This window comes from Vombatus ursinus, unplaced genomic scaffold (genome assembly GCF_900497805.2).
Source record: "Vombatus ursinus unplaced genomic scaffold, bare-nosed wombat genome assembly UNPS02014811.1, whole genome shotgun sequence".
Taxonomy (NCBI): Eukaryota; Metazoa; Chordata; class Mammalia; order Diprotodontia; family Vombatidae; genus Vombatus; species Vombatus ursinus.
The window spans coordinates 13,713,634-13,735,208 of record NW_020954589.1 but is presented as its reverse complement, the minus strand read 5'-3'; the positions used below and the strand labels follow the sequence as shown (position 1 = coordinate 13,735,208).

At 45.1% G+C, this 21,575-nt stretch overlaps 1 protein-coding gene across 1 annotated transcript in view; it reads left to right on the top strand.

Annotated features, from left to right (window-relative positions):
* Window positions 1–21,575, top strand: part of CPNE5 (copine 5) — a 170,956-nt gene that overhangs the window by 85,415 nt on the left and 63,966 nt on the right. The window contains exon 8 of the mRNA XM_027876615.1: window positions 3,212–3,316. Coding sequence (XP_027732416.1) covers window positions 3,212–3,316 — 105 coding nt within the window. The remainder of the gene's footprint in view (window positions 1–3,211; window positions 3,317–21,575) is intronic.

The following is a 21,575-nucleotide window of genomic DNA, read 5'->3' as shown; positions in this document are numbered from 1 at the left end:
GCATTTGAGGAAGATTATTCTGACAGCGTGTGTAGGATGGATTGGAGGGGGGAGGGACTCGTGACAGGGAGAGAGCAGGTAGGAGGCTGTTGCAGCAATCCAGGCGTGATGTGATGAAGGCCTAGATAAGGGTGGTGGAGAGTGGTGGAAAGGGGGAGAAAGAGAGAGAGAAAGAGAAAGAGAGAGAGAAAGAGAAAGAGAGAGAGAGAGAGACAGAGAAGAGAGAGAGGAAAAGAGAGAGAGGGGAGGGGGGAGGGGGGGAGAGGCAGAGAGAGAGGAGAGTGAGAGGGGAGAAAGATAGAGGAGAAAGAGAAGAGAGAAAGAGGGGGGAGAAAGAGAGAGAGATAGAGAGAGAGAGCGCCACTCAGGAAGGACTTGGTGATGGAATGAATGGAGAGGCTAAAGGAGGGAGAGGCTTTCCAAGTGCTTGAGACTGAGGGGCCTCATATGTAGTGTTGTTGATAGTGATGGAAAATTCATGCGCAAAGAGAGGAAGTTTACTTTAAAATTTTTTTATTGATGCCTTTTGTTTTTTATATCACTTTCATGTTGGGATATGTCCCATCTTCTCCCCAACCTACTCACTGAATTATTCTTTGTGACAAAATAAATAAATAAAATAAAAAAGAAAGGGGGGGGGGAAGCAGTTCAGCAAAACTAACTAAGCCATTTCCTGAGTCTGACAGTACATACAATGTTCCACACCCATGGTGCCCCACTTCTGCAAAGAATGGAGGGAGAAACGCTTTTTCATTATTCTCCTGGGCCAAACTTGGAATTTAGAATTTACAGCATTCTGTTTCTTTTGCTGTTCTTTCCATTTACGTTGTTGTAGTCATCGTGCATGCTGTTTTCCTTCTTCTACTCCTTTCAATTTTGCATCAGTTCATATGTCTTCCCAGGCTTTTCTGAATTCCTCATCGACTGTCCATCAATTCCAATAACATTCCAGACTATTCATGTTTGTTTAATCATTCCTGAACAGTTTATTTTTTAATACCCAAAGTTCAAAGCAGTCAAAGTGTAGGAAATCCAAGCAAAGGTAATTATTCAGGCTGCTGGAAATCACAAAATCATGGCACCCCAGAGCTGGAGGGGACCTTTAAAAGGTTTAGGGCTAAGGAGAAGGTAGAGTGCTAAAGATGTAGGTTGGTAGCCATCCCTCTACAGGTGGTAGGTGGAACTGCAAAAGCCTATGAGCTGGTGGTAGAGGGAGAGAGGGGTAGAAGGAGGACAGAAAGCCTCGGGCTTGTGATAACCCTTTGTTATCAGGTGGGGAGAAGAGCGGAGAATAAAGCAGCAAGGGAAACAAGCAGGTAGAGAGGTGGAATGGAAAGACAGAACAAACCCTTGGACCAGGGACAGTTTCAAGAAGGACCAAATGACTTTAGAGCATCAAAGGCTACAGAGAGACTGTGATGGATGAGAACTGAGGAGAAGCATAGAGCTTCCATCAGGCAGAGAGGCAAGGCTGGTGAACAGAGAGTCAGGAGGACTTGGGTTTGAATTCTGCCTCTAAAACATAGTGGCTGTGTGGCCCTGGACACGTCAACCTCTCCTTGTGCTTGAGAAGTTTCTAAAAGTATGAGTTGCAGAACTGGTGAGATCTGTAGTGGGGGAGGGATTTTTCTCTATATCCATGAAATCACAAATACAGCCTGAAGAAAAGATTGATTGTGAGTTGAAAAGAACCTCAGAGACCATTAGTCTAGTCCAGTGGTTCCCAATGTTTTTTATTCTCACAATCCCTTTCAAGAGCCATAAAATATGTTGTGAACTCCCAGGGTAATTTAATATGCTTCTCATAATTTTTTTTTTTTGGCTAGGTAGTGGGATAAGTGACTTGCCCAGGGTCACACAGCTAGTACGTGTTATGTGTCTGAGGCCAGATTTGGACTCAGGTCCTCCTGAATCCAGGGCCGGTGCTCTATCCACTGCGCCACCTAGCTGCCCCTTCTCATAATAATCTTTACATTTATTTACTGCTTACGGAGCCATTACATTTTTTTTTTTTAAGCATAAAACAGGTATTAGAGAACCACAAAATGGGAGCTACTCATCTAGTCTGCCCCAGATACAAAAGGAATCTTCACTAGAACATATCTGACAAGGGTTTGTGGGTTGTCTAGCCTTTCTTAAAGACCTCCAATGGGACAGCGAGTATAGAATCGAGAGTTGGAAGGATACTGAGAGGCCATTTAGGTGCAGTGGATAGAGCACTGGGCCTGGAATGAGGAAGACTCCTCTTTTTGAGTTCAAATCTAGCCTCAGACACTTGCTAGCTGTGTGACCTTGGGCAAGTCACTCAACCCTGTTTCCCTCAGTTTCCTCTTCTGTAAAATGAGCTGGAGGAGGAAATGGCAAACCACTCCAGTGTCTTTGTCAAGAAACCCTCAAACAGGGTCATGAAGAATCCAGCATGACTGAGAACAACACTTTTAAAAGGAGCACTCTATTTGGAGTCAAAAGACCCAGATTCAAATCCTATTCAGCTTAGCTACCTATATGACCACAGACAAACCGATTTTTCCCTCAGGGCCTCAGTTTCCATCTGTAAAAAGTGTGTGTGTGTGTGTGTGTGTGTGTGTGTGTGTGTGTGTGTGTGGTGGATTAGAGGGTCTCCAAGTTCCCTTTCAGTCCCAAATCCTATGATTTTCCTTACCCCGGACCTGCTCTAATAGAACTGGGAATTTCTATTTTTCAGTCTTGCCGCTGACCCTGGGGGTCAGCCCTCCCTCCACCCTTCCTTTTCAGCTGCACACTTGAGTGGGTGGGTGATAGATACAGAGAAAAGTAATGGTGAGATGTGATGACAGTCATGACATTTTGACTGGGAAATTTCCTAAGAATAAGTGGCAGTCTGTGTGGGCCCGGGCAGATCACATGGAAATGCACGTGTGACCTTTCCAACTGCGACATGCACAGGGATGTGGTCTCCCTTGGCTCAGGGAGGAAACAGTCCGCTCGCTCCCTCCCTCCCCGATCCTGACTTTTTAGCCCCGCACCTTGTTCCTTTTTCCCGGTCCACCCACATGGAGGAACGGTTCCCACTTTATGGATGGGCTGGAGAGAGGCATGGATGGAGCAGGGCCCTTGGGGATGGCCCTGAGTGGGGTGGAGGGCTGATAGGAGGGGCCGGACTGGGAGTGCTTGGGGGAGGCATGCTCTGTGTATCTTGACGTTCCGGACCTCTCCCCCTTCATCTCGTTAGGTTCACCATCTGTCACAAGACAGAAGTCATGAAGAACACTCTAAATCCCGTGTGGCAAACTTTCTCCATCCCTGTGAGGGCCCTCTGCAACGGGGACTACGACCGGTGAGCTTAGCAATGCTCCCCTTCTCCCTCCATCCCCCTACCCAACCAGGTGATGTGACTTGGATTGGTGAGCCGCGGATCTCTCTCCCAAGCCCAGGGTCTTCCAACTTCTTTCTGACCCTTCCCTTTCCCTCTGTTTCCACTACTCAACCATCTCCGTTCCGTCCTCCCCCTCTCCATTGCGGACCGCCCTCCCATATTGATACAGTTGGGGTAAACTGCCTCTCCAAGGGAGGGGTCATCCGGAAAAGCCAGGGGCCCACACTGAGGCCTGCTGGACAACTTGGGCTAACTTAGCTCCAAATGGGGAATTTCCATCCCCTCCTAAACCACAAGGACCCTCTGGAATATAAGCTCCTTCAGGGCAGGGCCTAGGTTTTTGCCTTTCTTTATACCTTCAGTACTTTGCACAGAGTAAGCGCTTAATAAGCGCTCCTTGGCTGCTTGACCAAGGCCTTGGTGTCTCAGAGCCAACAAAATCAGAGATGAGAGCCTTCTCCAAGTTACCTGTCCTGACAGGCATTGCCCTGCCACCAAGGGATGCCAGAGAGGAAGAGGAAGGAGGAACAGAGAAGGAATCAACCAATCATGAATCACCAAGTATTCATTAAGTGCCCACTGGGAGTAGATAGGGGGTATTGCGCTATAGTTTCCTTAGTATATCAGACTCCTTTGGGAGGAATCACTACCAGTGCAGGTTGTTAGCGCCTTCTAATCTTAGAGAGTTACCTAAAGCACTGAGTGTTCAGGTGACTCGACTTGTTCAGCGTCACGCAGCCAGTTTATGTCAGAGATGGGACTTGCACCCAGGTCTTCCTTCCTTTGAGGCCAGCTCTCTATCTGCCTTTGTTGTTATTGTTCATTTGTTTCAATCATCTACGACTTTTTGTGTCCCCATTTGGGGCTTTCTTGGCAAAGATACTGGAGTGGTTTGCCATTTCCTTCTCCAAGTTCATTTTACAAATGAGGAAACTGAGGCAAACAGGATTAAGTGACTTGCCCAAGGTCACACAGCAAGCTGCTAAGTGTCTGAGCCTGGATTTAAACTCAAGATGAGTCTTCCTGACTCCTGGCCTAGCACTCCGTGCACTACGGCGCCACCTATATCTGCTACACTTCCTACAAAGACAAAAATGAATCAGTCTCTGCCCTCAAGACTCTTATGCTCTATCTGGGGAAATGTTATGTACACATCTCAATATATAAGACATATGTAAGACTTACAGAATCTTAGAGTTCAATCAGAAACTATCAGAAACCAACCCATACATGAACAGGAATTCCTTTTACAAGACTCCCTGCAAATGGTCATCTGGCTTCCATTTTGGAATGGCTGAAATCTGGTCCTATTGCATTGGATCATAGAAGTCTCCTAGTCCAATCTGCTCACTTTACAGGTCGGTAAACTAAGGCCCAGAGAGGGTAAGTAATTTTCCTAAGGATAGGAAGTGACAGAACCAGGGTTTTTAATAAAGTCTTCAGACTCTAAATTCAACAATCTTTCCAGGATGTCATGCTGCTGCCTCAAGTCTGAGCTCCATGATCTGGCCTTGGTCCTATGGGCTCAACTGCACAGAACCATAGACTGGCTGTTAAGGCTGGAAAGGACCTTTGCCTAGACCTCGTTTTACACCTCCTCATCTTACAGGGGAGGACTGAGTCCCAGAGAGGGGAAGTGACCTGCAGAATATCACACAGTGAATCATGGTTGAGTTATAATTCCAACTCTTTGGTCTGGGCCTTGGGGCCCAAGGTCTGTAGCGGAGGAAAAGGAGGCTTTCGTGGTAGTGAGCAGAGGATCTCAGGACCTGTGAGTTGAAAGGGAATTCAATTCTTACCCACAAAAAACAACCTCTATCAAGTCCCAGAGACATCTAGGTGGTGCGGTGGATGGAGCCTTGAGCCTGAAGTCAGGAAGACCTGAGTCTAAATCTGTCCTCAGATGCTAGTTGTATGACCCTGGGAAAGTCACTTAACCTCTACCTGCCTCAGTTTCCTCAACTAAAAAATGGGGATAATAATAGCATCTACCTCCCAAAGGTTCAAAAGAAATATTATTGCAAAATGCTTGGTTTTTTTTTTAATTTTAAATTTTTTATTCATTCTGAACTTCAATACAAAAAGACAAAAAAAAACAACAAAACTCAACCATTTTCATGTACACAGCATAGTATCAAGAGAGGATTCAATATAAAACCATGAATTTCCATTTCAGATTGTTTACTTTCAAAAAAAATGTGTAATAAATACTACACAGTTTTCAAAGCTGCTCTGCTTTTCTGTGCTTCCTTCTAAGTTTTCCTTTGTTCTCTGCTGTGTACTTTTTATTTTTGCTTTTATTTGTGTTTGCTTAGCACCATACTGGTCTCTTCGGCTAAAGTAGGGACTTAATAAATGCTTGTTCCTCCTATTCCTTTGTAATTTAAAAGCACTTCGTGCCCATCAGCTCCATGAAGGAGGTACCAGAAGGGAAAGGCAACTTGATACAGTGAGAAGAGGACAATTCAAATTTGACCTCTGTCCCTTCCTGTGTAGACTTGAGCAAAATTGTTTAATTTCTTCGGGACTCAGTTTCCCCTTCTGTAAAATGAGAGAATTAGACTAAATAACTTCTGAAAGTCCCTATGAACATTGTATCCATTTTACAGATGGGAAAAGAGTGTCTGAAAGATTAAGGCCCTCCCCAAAGCCTAGTAAATGGTGGAGGTTCCACTTGATTTCTGGTCACCTAATTCCAAGTCCAATCTTTTTTGCATGATGCCACATGCCCACGAAGTTTGGGGTCCTGAGGTCGATGTCTACCTCACTCTTCCAGCCTTCCAGCCAGTAGAAAAGATGCTTGCCAGTTTACATTTACCCAATTTATTTTACTAAACTCAGTAGTACTTATTCTATCTAGTATTTGGGTCAGAGTTAAGGTCAGAATTTTGGTTCACTCCAAGTGGGTGCAGCCATAAGAATGCTTGACAAAGAACCCATAATGTCCAGGTTCTAGTTCTAGCATTAATGTTTTAGCTCAATTTAATTTAAATTTCTTTTATTTGCCAGGCAATGGGATAAAGTGACTTGCCCACAGTCACACAGCTATTAAGTGTCAAGTGTCTGAGGCCAGATTTGAACTCAGGTCTTCCTGAATCCAGGGCCAGCGCTCTATCTACTGCACCATCTAGTTGCCCCCATAGCTTGATTTAATTTAAAGTGCCTACCATGTGTCAGGCACTGAAGATACAGAGACAAAATAAAGCTGTCCCTGCCCTCAAGAAGTTTATAGCCTAGTCTAAAAAATCTTGGCTAAATCGTAGGATCATAGTTCTGTAGCTGGAAGGAATCTTAGAGGGGGAAACAGGGTCCTAAAGAAGTTAAACAATTTTGCTCAAGTCTATACATGCAGTGACAGAGGTCAAATTTGAATTGTCCTCCTCCCACTGTATCCCCCTTCTGCTAATTCCCTCACAGAGCTGATGAATACAAAATGCTTTTAAACTGTAAATAGGAGAAACAAGCATTTATTAAGCCCCTGCTTTAGCACAAGAGACCAGTACTGTGCTAAACAAGCATTTTGCAATGTCATCTCATTTGATTCCTTGGAAGGTAGATGCTATTATTATCTCCCTTTTTCAGTTGAGGAAACTGAGGCAGATAGAGGTTAAATGACTTGCCCAGGGTCACACAATTAATCCAACTCCCTCATTTTACAGATGAAGAAACTGAGGCCCATGGATGTAAAGTGATTTGCCTGGGGTCGTATAGCTAGTAAACAGTAGAGCTCATTCTTGTGACGAATCACAGGAGACAATGTGTGGGTGTGCTTTGGGAGTCATAAACTACTCAGTGGTGTTCTTGCTTATTATTCAACCATCTGACCAGAACCCATTCTCAGACCCAGAAATTCTGGAATCTTAGAAATTGTAGAAGCTTAGTGATGGAAGGGGCGCTATGGGTCAACTCCCCCACCTGAAACATAAGTAGCCTCCAAAAAGGTAGAGCCACAGCATTCAAAGGGCAGTCCTTTACTTATAAAATCAGGGGGCAGATCTAGTTGGCCTCTAATTTCCTTCCATGTATAGATTTATGATCCTATGGAATTTCCTATAGACCATTGTGTGACCTTGTTTGTTTCCCCATTGGGAAGAACTGTGACAATCCTGCCCAGACAGAAGAAACTGCTCTGAGCTGCCCTCCAAGACCCAGAGCCTCGCTTTCGGGCAGATGGCCTGTTCTGTTGGGCAGCCAGTCCATTGGGGTATACCCAAGTTCCATTCTCTTTCTGGGCCTCACTTTTCTTAGCTCTAAAAGACGTGCTGGATTCTCTTTAAATCTTATGGGTGATGAATTTCCTTGGGCCTCAGTTTTCTCATCTGTGAAATGAGGGCATTGGACTAGGTGATTGTAAGGGCCCTTTTAGCTCTAATCACCTGTAACGCTGAGTGCTCTTGAGGTTGGATTTGAACTCAGGTTTTCCTGACTCCAGGTCTAGCTCTCTACTTGCTGCAACAGGGAAATTGGGAACACGGGTAAGTGGTGCCCTTGGTGGTGATGAGGAATTTCAGAGGAGGGAAGGGTGTAGGGGGAAGGGTAGTGAACATATTCAGTTTGAGATGCCTGTGGAATGTCCAGTTCAGCATTAAAGGCCCGAGCAATGGCTCAAAGGTCAATGATGGCCGCATCTTTTGGCCAGACCTTCTGCATCCTTCCCTGCTCTTTTGGGTGTGTCTTTCAGAGATTGTAGGACTCAGCATCAGAAGAGCTGGTTTTGAACCTGCTGATTAACTATATGGCCATGGACAACTGAGATCAATCCACAAGTATTTATTGAGCACATACTATGTGCCAGATATTGTTCTAAGCATTGGGGATACAGCAACAAAGCAAAAACAGTCCCTCTCAAGGGGCTTGCATTCTAGCAAGGGAGACAATTGTGTTCCCCTCTGTCACATAGGAAGAGTCACCATCATTATCATCATCGTCATAGCTAGCATTTACATAGTTACCTGCTATGTGCCAACACTGTGCTAAATGCTTTATAAATATTATCTAATTTGATCCTCACCTTGGGTGAAAGGTATGAAGAATTATCTTCATTTTTCAGCTGAAGAAACTGAGGCAGGCATAGGTTAAGTGACTTGCCTACATCACACAGATAGACAGTATCTGAGGCTAGATTCCAACTCAAGTCTGCCTTATTCCAGGTTCTCACAACAATTATGTGAAGCAGGTGCTATTATTATCCCCATTTTACAGATAAGGAAACTGAGTCAAATGGAAATTAAGTGACCTGCCCAGGGTCACAGAGCTAGTAGGTACCTCAGGCTGAATTTGAATTCAGGCCTTCCTAACACCAGGTCCAATGTTCTATCCACTGCACCTCAGTGTACTACTTTATACTACCCACCTTAGAAGGTACTTTTCAGGAAAGTGCTATGTAAATCATAAAGCGCTATATACAAGTGAGTTCTTCTTTTGACTTCAGTATAGTACTCTGCTACTGCTTGGTTTGCAGTCTGATACCCCCATGGTCCTTCTCCTAAGGTTTTGAGCTTGAGGGGTGGGGTTAGGGACATTAGAGGTGTGCCTTTAACAGAAGTGAGGAAATTCATAGCAACACAGGTTGAGTTGGAAGGGACATTAGAGGTCATCCAGTCCACCCCCCTCCCCTCATTTTACCGATGAGGAAAAGGGAACCCAAAGAAATTCAATTACTTGTCCAGGGTCACACAGGTAAGTAAGTAGCAGAGTCAGGATTTGAATTCACATCCCATGATTCCACCGGATCACGTTGCCAAGTTGTGAAAGGGCAGGGTAAAATATACTCATCTCTAAACATACTGATTCTGTGAGGAGCTCGGTAGTGGAGATGAGGAGTTGAGTTTTCAATTTAATGAGTCTGAAGTAACTGTGGGGTGTGCACTTGGAGATGTCCTGTTAAGAAGGCAAGAGAGAGGTTGGAGTCACAGGTGGAAAATATAGAGTCATTGGCAGTCATTACGGAGAATGGATGTAGAGGAAGAGGAATGTGGAGGGCTAAGGGCTGAGTTAGGGGTTACCCACCTAGGAAGCAGGAGCAAGAAGAGGAGATGATGAGGGAGATGAGAAAAGAAAGATCTTCATCATTATCACAATAATAGCAGGCATTTTAAAATCTCCTTAAGGTTTACAAATATAATCTTTTTATATTCTATTTTTAAAAATAAATTTGTTAAATAGATAGTACAGTGCTTAGCACAGTGCCTGGCAAAAACTGGCAAAGTGGATACAGTGCCAGCCCTGGAGTCAGGAGAACCTGAGTTCAAATCTGACCTCAGACACTTACTGTGTGACCCTGAGCAAGTCACTTCATCCCATTTGCCTCAGTTTCTTCATCTGTAAAATGAACTGAAGAAGGAAATAGCAAACCACTTCAGTATCTTTGCCAAGAAAATCCCAAACAGGCTCACAAAGAGTCAGACATGACTAATCAACAAGACAATACAAATGTTAGCTATTATCATTAAACATTTCCCCGTTACATTTTAATCTGGTTTGGGTTGCATTTGAGTTTTATGGGTGCATTGGGCCATGAATTACAAATATTATCTCATTTGATCCCACAACAACCTTGAGAGGTGGGTGCTATTATTATCCCCATTTTACTGGTGAGGAAACCGAGGCAAGGCGAGGTTAAATGACTTGCCTCGGGTCACACAGCTAGTAAAAGTGCCTAAGGCTGGATTTGAATTCAGGTCTTCCTGACTCTAGGTCCAGCACTCTAGCCACAGTGTCACCTAGTTAACTGAGTCTCTGAAGCTGGACATCCTGCAGAACATAAGGTCTCAGAAGCCAAGGGAGGAGAATTTTAAGGAGGAAAAGTATATGCCACCCAATCCAACAGACAGGCTGAGGATGCAGGCTGAGGGTAAGGTGGAAAGAGTTTATCCAAGATGTTGGGTTCAAACTTCAAATCCTGGTTCTGTCCCTTAGTACTTATGCAACCTTGGACGAGTCACCTCACCTTTTAGTTAAGCCTTAGTTTCCTCACCTGCAAAACAAAGGGGGTTAGACTGAGTGATCTCAATAAGGTCTCTCTCAGCCCCAGATCTATGCTTCCATGATCCCATAAGAGACCAGTCTCAGATCTGTATGAGAGAATATCACTAGGGATCTTGGAGAGAGCTGTTTCAGAGATATGACTGGAAATGAGGGTGCCAGGGCAATTCAGCAGTTCCTCAGAAAAGATTTGGGGGTATTCGTTAATGCCAATCTCACTATGAGGCAATACAGGAATTGATGGTGGCCAGAAAAGTAAACTTGAACTTTGGCTTCCTTAAGAGACGTGGAACATCCAGAAATGAGGAGGTGATTGTCATAACGTTTATTTATTGATCTATCAGTCTATTTATTTTGATTTATCAACAATCACTTCCATAAGTTTTTGAGTTTGAAATTTTTCTCCCCCTTCTTTCCAATCTCCCTCCCTAAGACGGCACACAATCTGCTATAGGCTATGCATGTACATTCCTATTAAACATATTTTCACATTAGGGATGTTGTAAATAAGAATTAGAACCAATAGGAGGAACCACCAGAAAGAGGAAACAAAACACATCAGAAGAAAAAAAAAATAGCAAATAGTATGCTTTGATCTGCATTCAAACTCCATAGTTCTTTCTTTGCATGTGGACAGCATTTTCCATCATAAGGCCCATCATAACATTTATTAAGCACTTAACTATGTGCCAGGCACCAAGCTACACACTGTGGTTACAAAGAAAGGCAAAAGACCTGTGCCCTCAGCGATCTAACAGGAAGAAAATTATACATAAGAAGAAAAACTGAAAAGCCAGGAGGGGAGTGGAGATGTAGGAGCCACCTGACTGAGGTGGGGTGTGGGGAACCTAGGGATAATAAAGTCCGGGGAAGTGTAGCTCAGTGGGAAATGATGCAATAGCTGTTCTGGGCACTCTCCTTAAATGGAGGAGCTCTCCACTGTCCATCCTCTGCCCTCTCTGATCAGAGGGAGAAGGGGGCCCTGGGGCAGTAGGTCCTAGAGAGATGTGATGGGATCGTGCAAGAAGACAGGCCATGCTGAAGTCCAGGAGAGCAGCAAAGTAGAAAATGATGAAATGAGTCCCAGTGTTCTCTGTGCTGGCCAGATCACATCGGGAGTACTACATTCAGTCTCGGGTGTCACATTTTAGGAAGGAATATTGATAAACTGGGGAGCAATCAAAGGAAGACAACCAGAGTAGTGAAGAGTCCAGAGATGATAATAATAGCTAGCATTCATATAGTGCTTTTAGGTTTGCAAAGTACTTTACAAATATCTCGTTTTATCCTCATGACAATCTCGGGAGGTAGGTACTATTTTATCCCCATTTTTTTTTTGATGAGGCAGTTGGGGTTAAGTGACTTGCCTGAGGTCACACAGCTAGTGAGTATTATTTGTCTGAGGTCGGATTTGAACTCAGGTCCTCCTGACTCCAAGGCTGGAGCTCTATCCACTGTACCACCTAGCTGCCCCTCCCCATTTTCAAGATGAAGAAATGGAGGCAGATAAAGGTTAAGTGATTTACCCAGGGTTACACAGCTAGTAAGTCTCTGATGTTGGATTTGATCTTAGGTCTTCCTGACCTCAGGTCCAGCACTTTGTCCATCTAGTTGTTACATGGCATATGAGGATTACTGGAAGGAGCTGGTCATGTTTACTCTGGAGAAGAACACCACAATGGCTGTGTTCAAGTATTTGAAGGGCAGAATTAGCTTGGAAGAAGAATTAGCCTTGCTTGGTTTGGTCCCAGGGGGAAGAAGCAATGGGGAGAAGCTACAAAGAGACAGATTTAAGCTTGATAAAGGAAACAAAAACTTCCTAGTAATTAAAGCTATCCAAAAGTGGAGTGGACTGCCTCGGGAGGCAGTGGGTTGCCATTCATTGGAGGTCTTCATGCAGACTGGATGACCACCTATTGGGTATAGGGGAAGGAGGGTTCTTTTTTCAGGTATGGGTTTGACATGACTGCTTACATCCCTTCAACTCTGAAAATTCTGGGGGGCAAAACAGACTTTAGGATGCTAAGACTGGAGTGGGTGGTAAGAAAACAGAAGCAGTGGGTGTAGACCACTCCTGAAAGCTGCTGAAAGGAAGAGAGAAGAGAACTGTGATGGGGAAAGGACAACAGGGTCGAGGGAAAATATTTTTCAAGACTGGGGAAACCTGAGCATGTTTGAAGGCAGATAGACAGGATCCAGAGGAGAAAGAGGGATTGAAGAGCCAGAGCGAGAGAGAAGGGGTCCTTGTGGAACCAGAGAGAGAGAGGACTGTTGTGGATGCAAATTTCTCAAGAGATAGGACAGGGCTGGGTGAATGAGACTCCAATGCTTCTGAAAAACAGGTTTTTTTCCTTTAATAATTTTTATGGATAACTTTTATTTTTACATCATCTTCTTTTCTGAGTAAATGCTTCCAATGACCCGAACTCAAAAGAATCATCCCTTAAATGAGGGCTCTGGAGTCAGAGAACCTGAGCTTAAATCCCACCCCTTCCACTTCCTAATTGTGTGACCATAGGCAACTCATTTAACATCTGTGTTTCCTCATCTAAAAGATGTCAGGCTAATGGCTTTTGAGATCCCCTCCAGCATTAAATCTATGATTTTGTGATCTTTTTTTAATCAAAGAATTGCAAAATCAATCAGCCAATAAGCATTTATTAAATACCTACTATGTGCCAGGCACTATGCTATGTGCTGGGGTAAAAAGAAAGGCAAAGAACAGTTCCTGCCCTCAAGGAGTTTACACTCTAATGGAGGAGACAACATTCAAACAGCTCTGTACAAACAAGATCTCTCTCTCCATCTCTCCATTTCTCTCCTCTCTCCTCCCTCCTCTTTCTCTGTCTCTGTCTCTGTCTCTCTCTCTATCAGATAAATTGGAGATAATCTCAGAGGGAAGGCACTAGGATTAAAGGAGAGAAAGAAGAAAAAAGAGAGAAAAACCAAGTTAGCGAGACTACCATCACACCAAATGAGGCACAGTTGCAGACATTTACTTAAAACCTTATTGTGTGAAGAGCACTTTGTTAGGTGTTTGGGAGAATTACAGATGAGGAAACTAAGGAAAGAAGGAAACAAGCAATTATTAAGTACCACTGTGCTAGGTGCTTTACAGTATTATATCATTTGATCCTCTCAACCACCCTGAAAGGTAAGTACTGTTACTACCCCAATTTTACAGTTGAGTAAACTGAGGCAAGTAGCAGTTAAGTGACTTGTCTAGGGTCACACCGCTAGTATTAAGTGTCTGAGGTCAAATTTAAACTTAGATCTTCCTCACTCCAGGCCCATCAATCTATACCCAGAACTCGAAAGCTATGCCTAAGAGTGCTAAAGAGATTAAGTGACTTCTCTAGGGTCACACAGCTAGTATTAAGTGTCTTCACTCCAGGCCCATCAATCTATACCTGGAACTCACTAGTTTTTCCCTAAGAGGTTAAGCGACTTGTCTAAAATTGTGCAAGGTGGTAAGAGATAGAGGTGGGATATAATAATGATAATGATAATAATAATAATAGCTGTTATTATAGTTAGCTTTTATGTAGCACTTACTACATGTCAGGCACTGTACTAAGATCATTTCACAAATATCTCATCTGATCCTAACAACCCTGGAAGGTAGGTGCTATTCCTGTCCCCATTTTACAGTTGAGTGAACTGAGGCATGTAGGAGTTAAATGACTTGTCTAGGGTCACACAGCTAGTAAGTATCAGAAACTAGATTTTAATTCAGCTCTTCCTGATGTCATCTCTATCCACTGTACCATCTAGCTGCCTAGTTGATTTAAACCCAGGTACTCTGATTCCAAAACCACTCCTCTTTCCACTATACCCCACAGCTTCTCTGACAATTCTATAGTGCCATTCAATTTCACATGCATTTATTAAGTGCCTACTATATGCCAGGCACTGTGACTGGTGATGAGGATACAAACACAAACTGGAAACAATGCTGTTTTATATATAATCAAGGAGATTATATTCTATGGTGGGGGTGGGCTGGAGGTGGGGACAACATGTAACCAGGCAAGTGAATACAACATGTGTATAAAGTAAGTATAAGACCGTCTGAGGGCAGGGGAGAGAGAACATTAACAGGGGGTCAGGAGTGGTAATCAGAAGACGCCATCAGGAGGGGCTCTTTGAGCACCTGCCCAGTCTTTGTCTAAAATCCCAGCTTTCCCACAGTCTCCATTCTCCCTCCCCTCCTCACCCCACAATTGAGTAGTAGACAAACAAGAACAGTTTCCTTCTTGGATTTGACCTGACTTCTCGGTCATTCATACAGATTTCTAGGAAATTCTCTGTGGAGGCCATCAAGGAGACGTCTCACTAAATGGGAAGTTTCAGTCTTAGTCTTGGCCCAGTGATGAACTAAATGGCTATAACCTGAGGACCAGCCTAGCTAAGTTCAAATAGTCTCATCACCAAGGGGATTGATCACTGGGGAGATTAACTTTTTTTTTTGGACTCAAGCAACCTCTAGAAACTATCCACTAAGTCAGGGAAGGGCTGCAATCTGCACTAGCAGAGGTACCACCCACACTGATGGCATCATGGATGGTTTGAAATAATGAAGCAATAAGATACAAAATGCCCTCTGGAAGAAATGAAGCTCTAAGCTGGCATCAGTTATAAATACCTTAGTCTTTTCAGAAAGGGCATTACCAAGGTGGAATTGGGAGGCTAAAGATTTTTAAGTCTTCAAGAATTGTAGTGTTGGAAGGCCACCTGCTACAGCTGGTATTAACAGGAATCCCCTAGTAGAAAGAACACTGGCTTTGGAGTCAGAAGACCTGGGTTCAAATCCTGACTTTGCTCTTTACTACCAATGTGGCCTTGGGCACTGGCTATGCCCCTAAATGTATGGTCCATTCTGTACCTGTAGCCTACCACCTCAAAACCAAGAGGCGAAGGGCTTGCTTCACCCTAAGTCTTCTGAAGTCATGATCGCTCACTACATTCATCATTCATTGAACCTCTCTGGGCCTCAGTTTCCTCATCTGTAGAATGCAGGGGTTGAATTAAATGACCTGTTGGGTCCCTTTCAGCTCTAAATCTGTGATCATAAAGTCCCTGACAAGTTGACATTTAACTTCTCAAAGACCTCCAGTGATGCGGAACTCACTATCTCTTGAGACATTTCATTCCATTTTTGTATAACTCTAATTGTTAAGAAGGTTTTCTTCCTGTTCAGTTAAAATCTGCCTCTTCAGCAAAACTCCCCTTTGTTCCTAGCTCTGTCCTCTTAGTATCTCTTCCACATGACAGCCCTTCATATACTCTAAGACATCTATCCTACCCCATTCCCTAGAGCCCCCCAAATTAGCATGGTGCATGGGAAGGTGGCTGGATTTAGAGTCAGATGAATCCTCATTGTACCACTTCTTACCTGTGTGACCTCACCTAAGTTACCTAACCTCTCTGGTCAAGTTTCTCATCTGTGAAACGGATTGGGGGAGGGATTTGTACTGGATGACCTCAAAGGTCCCTTCCAGCTTTTCTTTCCCTGACTAAAGACCTTCAGTTCCTTCCATAGATCTTCCTGAGGCATTGCTTCATGTCCCTTTCCCACCCTTCTGGACGACTTCAGGCTTGTCAACACGTGCCCTTCCTAACATGTCATGCCCAGGACAGAACACGGCACTCCAAATCCCATTTCCTTACTGCCCACCCCTGCCCCAGGGGCAAGGGCAGCTAGGTGGTGCAGTGGATAGAGTAGGGCCAGACTCATCTTCCTGAGTTCAAATCTGGCTTCAGACACTTATTAGCAGTGTGACCCTGGGCAAGTCATTTCACCCTGTTTGCCTCAGTTTTCTCATCTGTCTAATGAGCTAGAGAAGGAAATGGCAAACCACTCCAGTATCTTTGCCAAGAAAACCCCAAATGGGGTCACGAAGAGTAGGACGTGACTGAAATAACTCAACAAAAACAACAGCTCCCACCTCTTCAAAGTTACAATAATTTTGTAAGGTTTGTTGAGCATTTTATAAATATTATCTTGTAACCTCCCTGGGCCTCCGTTTTCTCATCTATAAAAGGAGGAGATTGGACTACATGGCTTCCATCTCTAAATCTATAACCCTATCATCATTTATTCCTTATAGCCCCCTCCCCCCAGTGTTATTATAATCCTCATTTTATAGATAAGGAAACTGAGTCTCAGAGGGAATGAAGCTATTAAGTATCTGAGACAGAAGCTGAGTCCAAGCCTCCTGGCTCCAAGTCCAGTGGTCTGTCCACTTTACTACATCACCTTTCAAGTTATGCTTGTTGTCCTAACGTGCACACATATGAAAAGTGGTCCAGGACATCGTTTTGCATGGCACCACCGATTTGGGTCGGGGGAAAACTAGAAAGCTGACAGCTCATCTTTCGCACTCTCCTACCTCCCTGTCTTCCCATCCTGGATTTGCCATGATCCTCCAAAATTTGGCATGCCACAGCTGAAAAGTCTGCCTGCTTCTGACCCGGTCTGGCCCTTGGCAGATGTTTCACTCCCTGTAAACCAAGGATAAAGCCAATCCCGGACAGATCCAAAAAGCAAAGAGCTGGAGACTGTCCAGCCCAGTCGGGACATGTCAGTCTCTGAGGGCTCCCCGGCCTGGGTTTAGAACATAATCTAACAGGCTTGTGACCAGTCACTTGCCTCCCTCATGGTCTGCATTGGTACTTGGTGATTTCTGGTGCCAAATACACTTTGTGGGATGGAGAATGATGGTGGAGGGGTTACTTTTAGGCCTCACTGGACTGAGTTGGAGAGGACATGGGCCAATTAGGAAATGTGGAAGGTAGCTGAGTGAGTAGGGAAGATTGATCCCATAGAATAGTGGAAGGGAAGGAAATAAGCATTTATTAAGCACCTACTATGTGCAAGAGCAGCTAGGTGGTGCAGTGGATAGAGTGGAGCCAGACTCTTCTTCCTGAGTTCAGATCTGGCCTCAAACACTTACTGGCTGTGTGACCCTGGGCAAGTCACTTCACCATGTTTGCCTCAGTTTCCTCATCTGTAAAATGAGCTGGAGAAGGAAATAGAAAACCACTCCTGTATCTTTGCCAAGAAAACCCCAAATGGTGTCATGAAGAATCAGATATGACTGAGAAATGACTGAAAAACAATGAAAACAACACGCCTGGCATTATGCTCTATGCCAAGCACTTTACAAATATTAGCTCTCATTTGATCCTCACAACAACTCTCGGGGGGTAGGTGCTATTATTATTCCCATTTTACAGTTGAGGGAGCTGGGGCAGACAAAGGTGGAGTGGCTCGCCCAGCTAGTCAGTATCTGAGGCTAGATTCGAATTCAGATCTTCCTGACTCCAGGCACAGTATTGGGTCACCTAGCTTTGAACACCAGATTGGGAGTGAGGATGCCTGAGTTTTATCGCCAGCTCTGCTACTAACTCACTGAATGACTTTGGACAAGTCATTTCCCTTTGAGGGGCCATCAGGGTTAGCCTCTGTTGAAGGAGGGCTTTGGACTATATGATAGCTCTGACCTAAGACTTGAAGGTTAGAGAGTCTGAGGGTTTCTAGAAGGTTGGTCTAGGTCAGGGGTGGGCAACCTAGGCCACATGTGGCCCTCTAAGTCCTCAAGTGCAGCCCCTTTTGGCCCAAGTTTAGATTCAGTCAAAGGGATGCACTTGATGTAGAGGGCCACATGGGCCTCAAGGCTTCAGGTCCCCCACCCCTGGCCTAGGTGTGCTCTGCAAATCCCACCACTGACTGACAAGTCACCTTCCCTCAGTTTATTTTTTCTTTTTCTTTTTCTTTTTTTTTTTTTTTTTGGCTAGGCAATGGGGTTAAGTGACTTGCCCAGGGTCACACAGCTAGTGAGTGTTATATGTCTGAGGCTGCATTTGAACTCAGGTCCTCCTGAATCCACGGCCAGTGCTCTATCCACTGTGCCACCTAGCTGCCCCTCTTTTTCTTTTAATATACGAGAGGCAATATTACATAATATACCTAACATGAGTTTTGGATTTAGAGTCAGGAAGACCTGAGTTCGAATCCCCTCTTTGATAGCTGTGTGACCTTAGACAAGTCTCTTAACCATTCTAAGCCCCATTTTCCTCATCTCTAAACAAGGGGGGTTGGATTAAATGACCTCTGCAGTCCCTTCTAGATCCAGATTTATGATACATGAAAATAACATATGTACCCCACAGAGAAATTGGGGAGAGGTATAATTTACAGAATTATTTAAATGCCCTTCCTGTCTCCACCTTGAACATTTAATTTTTGGAAAATTTGATTTACATACAACTTCACACAGGCATTATTATTAACCCAGATGTGTGATTTCACTGGCATGAGGGACTCCTGGTGAGGCAGAAGCACCTGCTTTGTAACTCAAGAGAGCTGCCTGGGGGCACTGGGGGCAGGTTAAATCACTTACCAGCTCAGGGCAGAGAGCCAGCCTGTGTTAGAAGTGGGGCGTGGACGCTTCTCTTCCTGGCTCCAGCTAGCTCCTATCCCTCTGCTCCTCTCCCTACAATATATCAATTATCCAAAGAGGATGATCTCCAAGATCGGATTTCTTTGCACACACCCCTCCTTTCTTTCTCCCGTTGGTAATCGGGTCCCCGTATGAGCTCTGATGTCAGCATGGACCAGTTCTCTTCTCTGGCTAAACGGGCAAGTCGGGAGGGAAGATGAGTCCATGGACAGCTTCTCCTCCCAGGGATGAGATGTTCTGCCCTACCTGGCCCAGGCCACTTTCAGAGAGGGCAGCTCTCTTTAGCCTGCTGGCCACTAACATGTGCTTGAGTGCACAGGGGTCTGTGGCGGGCTCCCTCTAGAGCCCATGACGTCCTCGTGAGAGAAGAGCTGAGTTTAGCGGTGCTGGTGCAGAGCCTTCGGGTCATTGGGTCAGACAAACAATGCTGCTGTCCTGGGACTGCTGTCCAGCCTGGGTCTGGGGCTGGAGACTCGGGGCCTCCTGAGAGAAGGGGACCCAGGCTGGCCCTGCCCACCGAAAGCCTTCTGTGCTCGATCCCTGCCCCTCTGTGTCTCTCCCTTGACTTCATCCTTATCCTTCCCCTTTCCAGGGTCCTTCCTTGAGTGACATAGTAAAGAGGGCCCTGAGGCAGGAAAATCTGGGTTCAAATCCTCCCTCCAATATTTACTCCCTGAGCCATGCTTGGCCAGGTCACCAAGCCCCCAGTTCCTCATCTGTAACATGAAGGCTAGGCTTGTAAGGTCTCTTTCAGCTCTAAATCTATGATCCTAACCTCCCATTTCTAGACATCTCCCCTTTCTCTTCCTTTTGCAGCACCCCTCCCCTTCCCGGGCCTCTTCCGCCCTCCTCTCCCCTGGTTTCTCCCTTTTCCTTTTCCCCTCCCTCTTCTGACCTCTGTTTCCCTCCCCTGTCTTTTCTCCTTCTCTCCTGCCCAGACCTCATCTCTTTTCCCTTCCCCCCACCCTGACCTCTCTTTTCTGCCCGCCCCCCCCCACTTCTCTTCTCTTTCTCTTCCCTCCTCCCACCAGCTTCTCCCTCCGGGGACCTCTCCCCCCTCCCTGGCCTCTTCCTTCCATGCCCTCCTCCCCCACTCATCTTTCTCTGGCCGCTGTCCAAACGGGCCTCTCCTTTCCCTCCCTCATTAATCCTGATGGCCTCTGGTGCCAGAGGAGAAACGCAAAGGGTTAAAATGGAAACCCAAACTGTCCCAGGGGAGGGGGTGGGCTGGGTCTGCTTTGCAATCTGCCTGGCTCTCCCCAGCTCGGCCTGTTACCATGGAAACGTCGGATAAAAATAAAATGGTCTCCAAATGCAGAGCCCCATGCATGGAGTCAAAACAGACTAATTAAAGCAGCCGAGGCTAAAACGTAAAGATAATTACAAACTCAACTCCTGGAGCCAGCCTGGCAAGTTTTTGGTGTGTGTGTGTGTGTGTGTGTAACTGAAAAGTAGGGGATCCCTATCTATGGGGTCCCTGTCCCTGGAATCCCTGGGAACCCAGCCTCTGAGAAGCTAGGGTTCCCCTTTCTCTCATATCTCTTAAGATCCCCTTTCAGATCCCCATTTCATCCCACCCCAGCCCCATGATATTGGAGTCACCCCAAGAGGAGTCCAAACCCCGGTCCTGACAGCACAAGCTATGTGACTTTGGGCAAGTGTCTTCACCTCTTCTGGTCCTCCTTTTCTTTCTAGATATAATAATAATAATAATAATAACAATAATAGTAATACTTGATCTCTGATATTTCTGTACCCAAGAAACCCAGGATCACCATTCCTGAAATTCTTCCTCTTCCTATACATTTCTCAGGCATCTATCCCTACTCCCTGAGATCTCTGCCCTTGGGAAATGTGTGCTATTGCTTGCTGGTCTCTGAGAGTCCTGCTTCCCTTGGAATCCCTACCCCGTCCAACGGTTGTGAACATTGCGTTCTCACCCACCCTATCTTCCTTCCTCATTGCGCATTTCAGGAACGGATTCCAGCTTCCTTCTTAAAGGTCTTGTCACTGACTGTCCCTTGGGCGATTACAAAAAAAGCCTCAACATGGGCTGTTGGGTGGTTTTTTGTTTTTCTGTTTTTTGAAGCAGATGCGCTCATTTCCCTTCCAAGGCTGCTACTGGTCTTGCCCACGGTCCCACCCTTCCCTCTAGGGACCAAGGATGTGAGCTGCATGACCATGTTCCCCTCTGCACAAAAGACTCACTCTAATTTTTGACAAAGCACTTTCTTCTCCATAAGCCTTGGAACGCGTGTAGTATTATTAAGTCCATTTCAATAGGTGAGGAAACTGAGGGTCAGAGAGGTCAGTCAACAAGCATTTATTAAATCAGGTACTGTGCTAAACTTAGAGAATACAAAGAGAGGTGAAACAGTCTATGTACCTACACTACACATTGTAGAAGGAAAATAGACCAGAGGGGAAGGCTCGGGTGCCTGGGGGACCCAGAGGGCAGCATTTGAGCTGAGTCTTGAAAGAAGTCATGGATGTCAAGGTGAAGAGTGAGGGCATTCCAGGAATGGGAAGCAACCAGTGCAAAGGGGGGAGGCAAGATAGAGTGTTTTGGGCAGTTGGGTAGATGGAGTGTCTTGTTGGAAAAACAGCAAGAAGCTTAGTAGTCTGGAGTCAGGAGGACCTGAGTTCAAATAGGACCTCAGACACATTACACTCACTAGCTGCGTGACTCTGGGCAAGACACTTAACCCCAATTGCCTCACCAAAAAGAAGAAGAAGAAGAAGAAGAAGAAGAAGAAGAAGAAGAAGAAGAA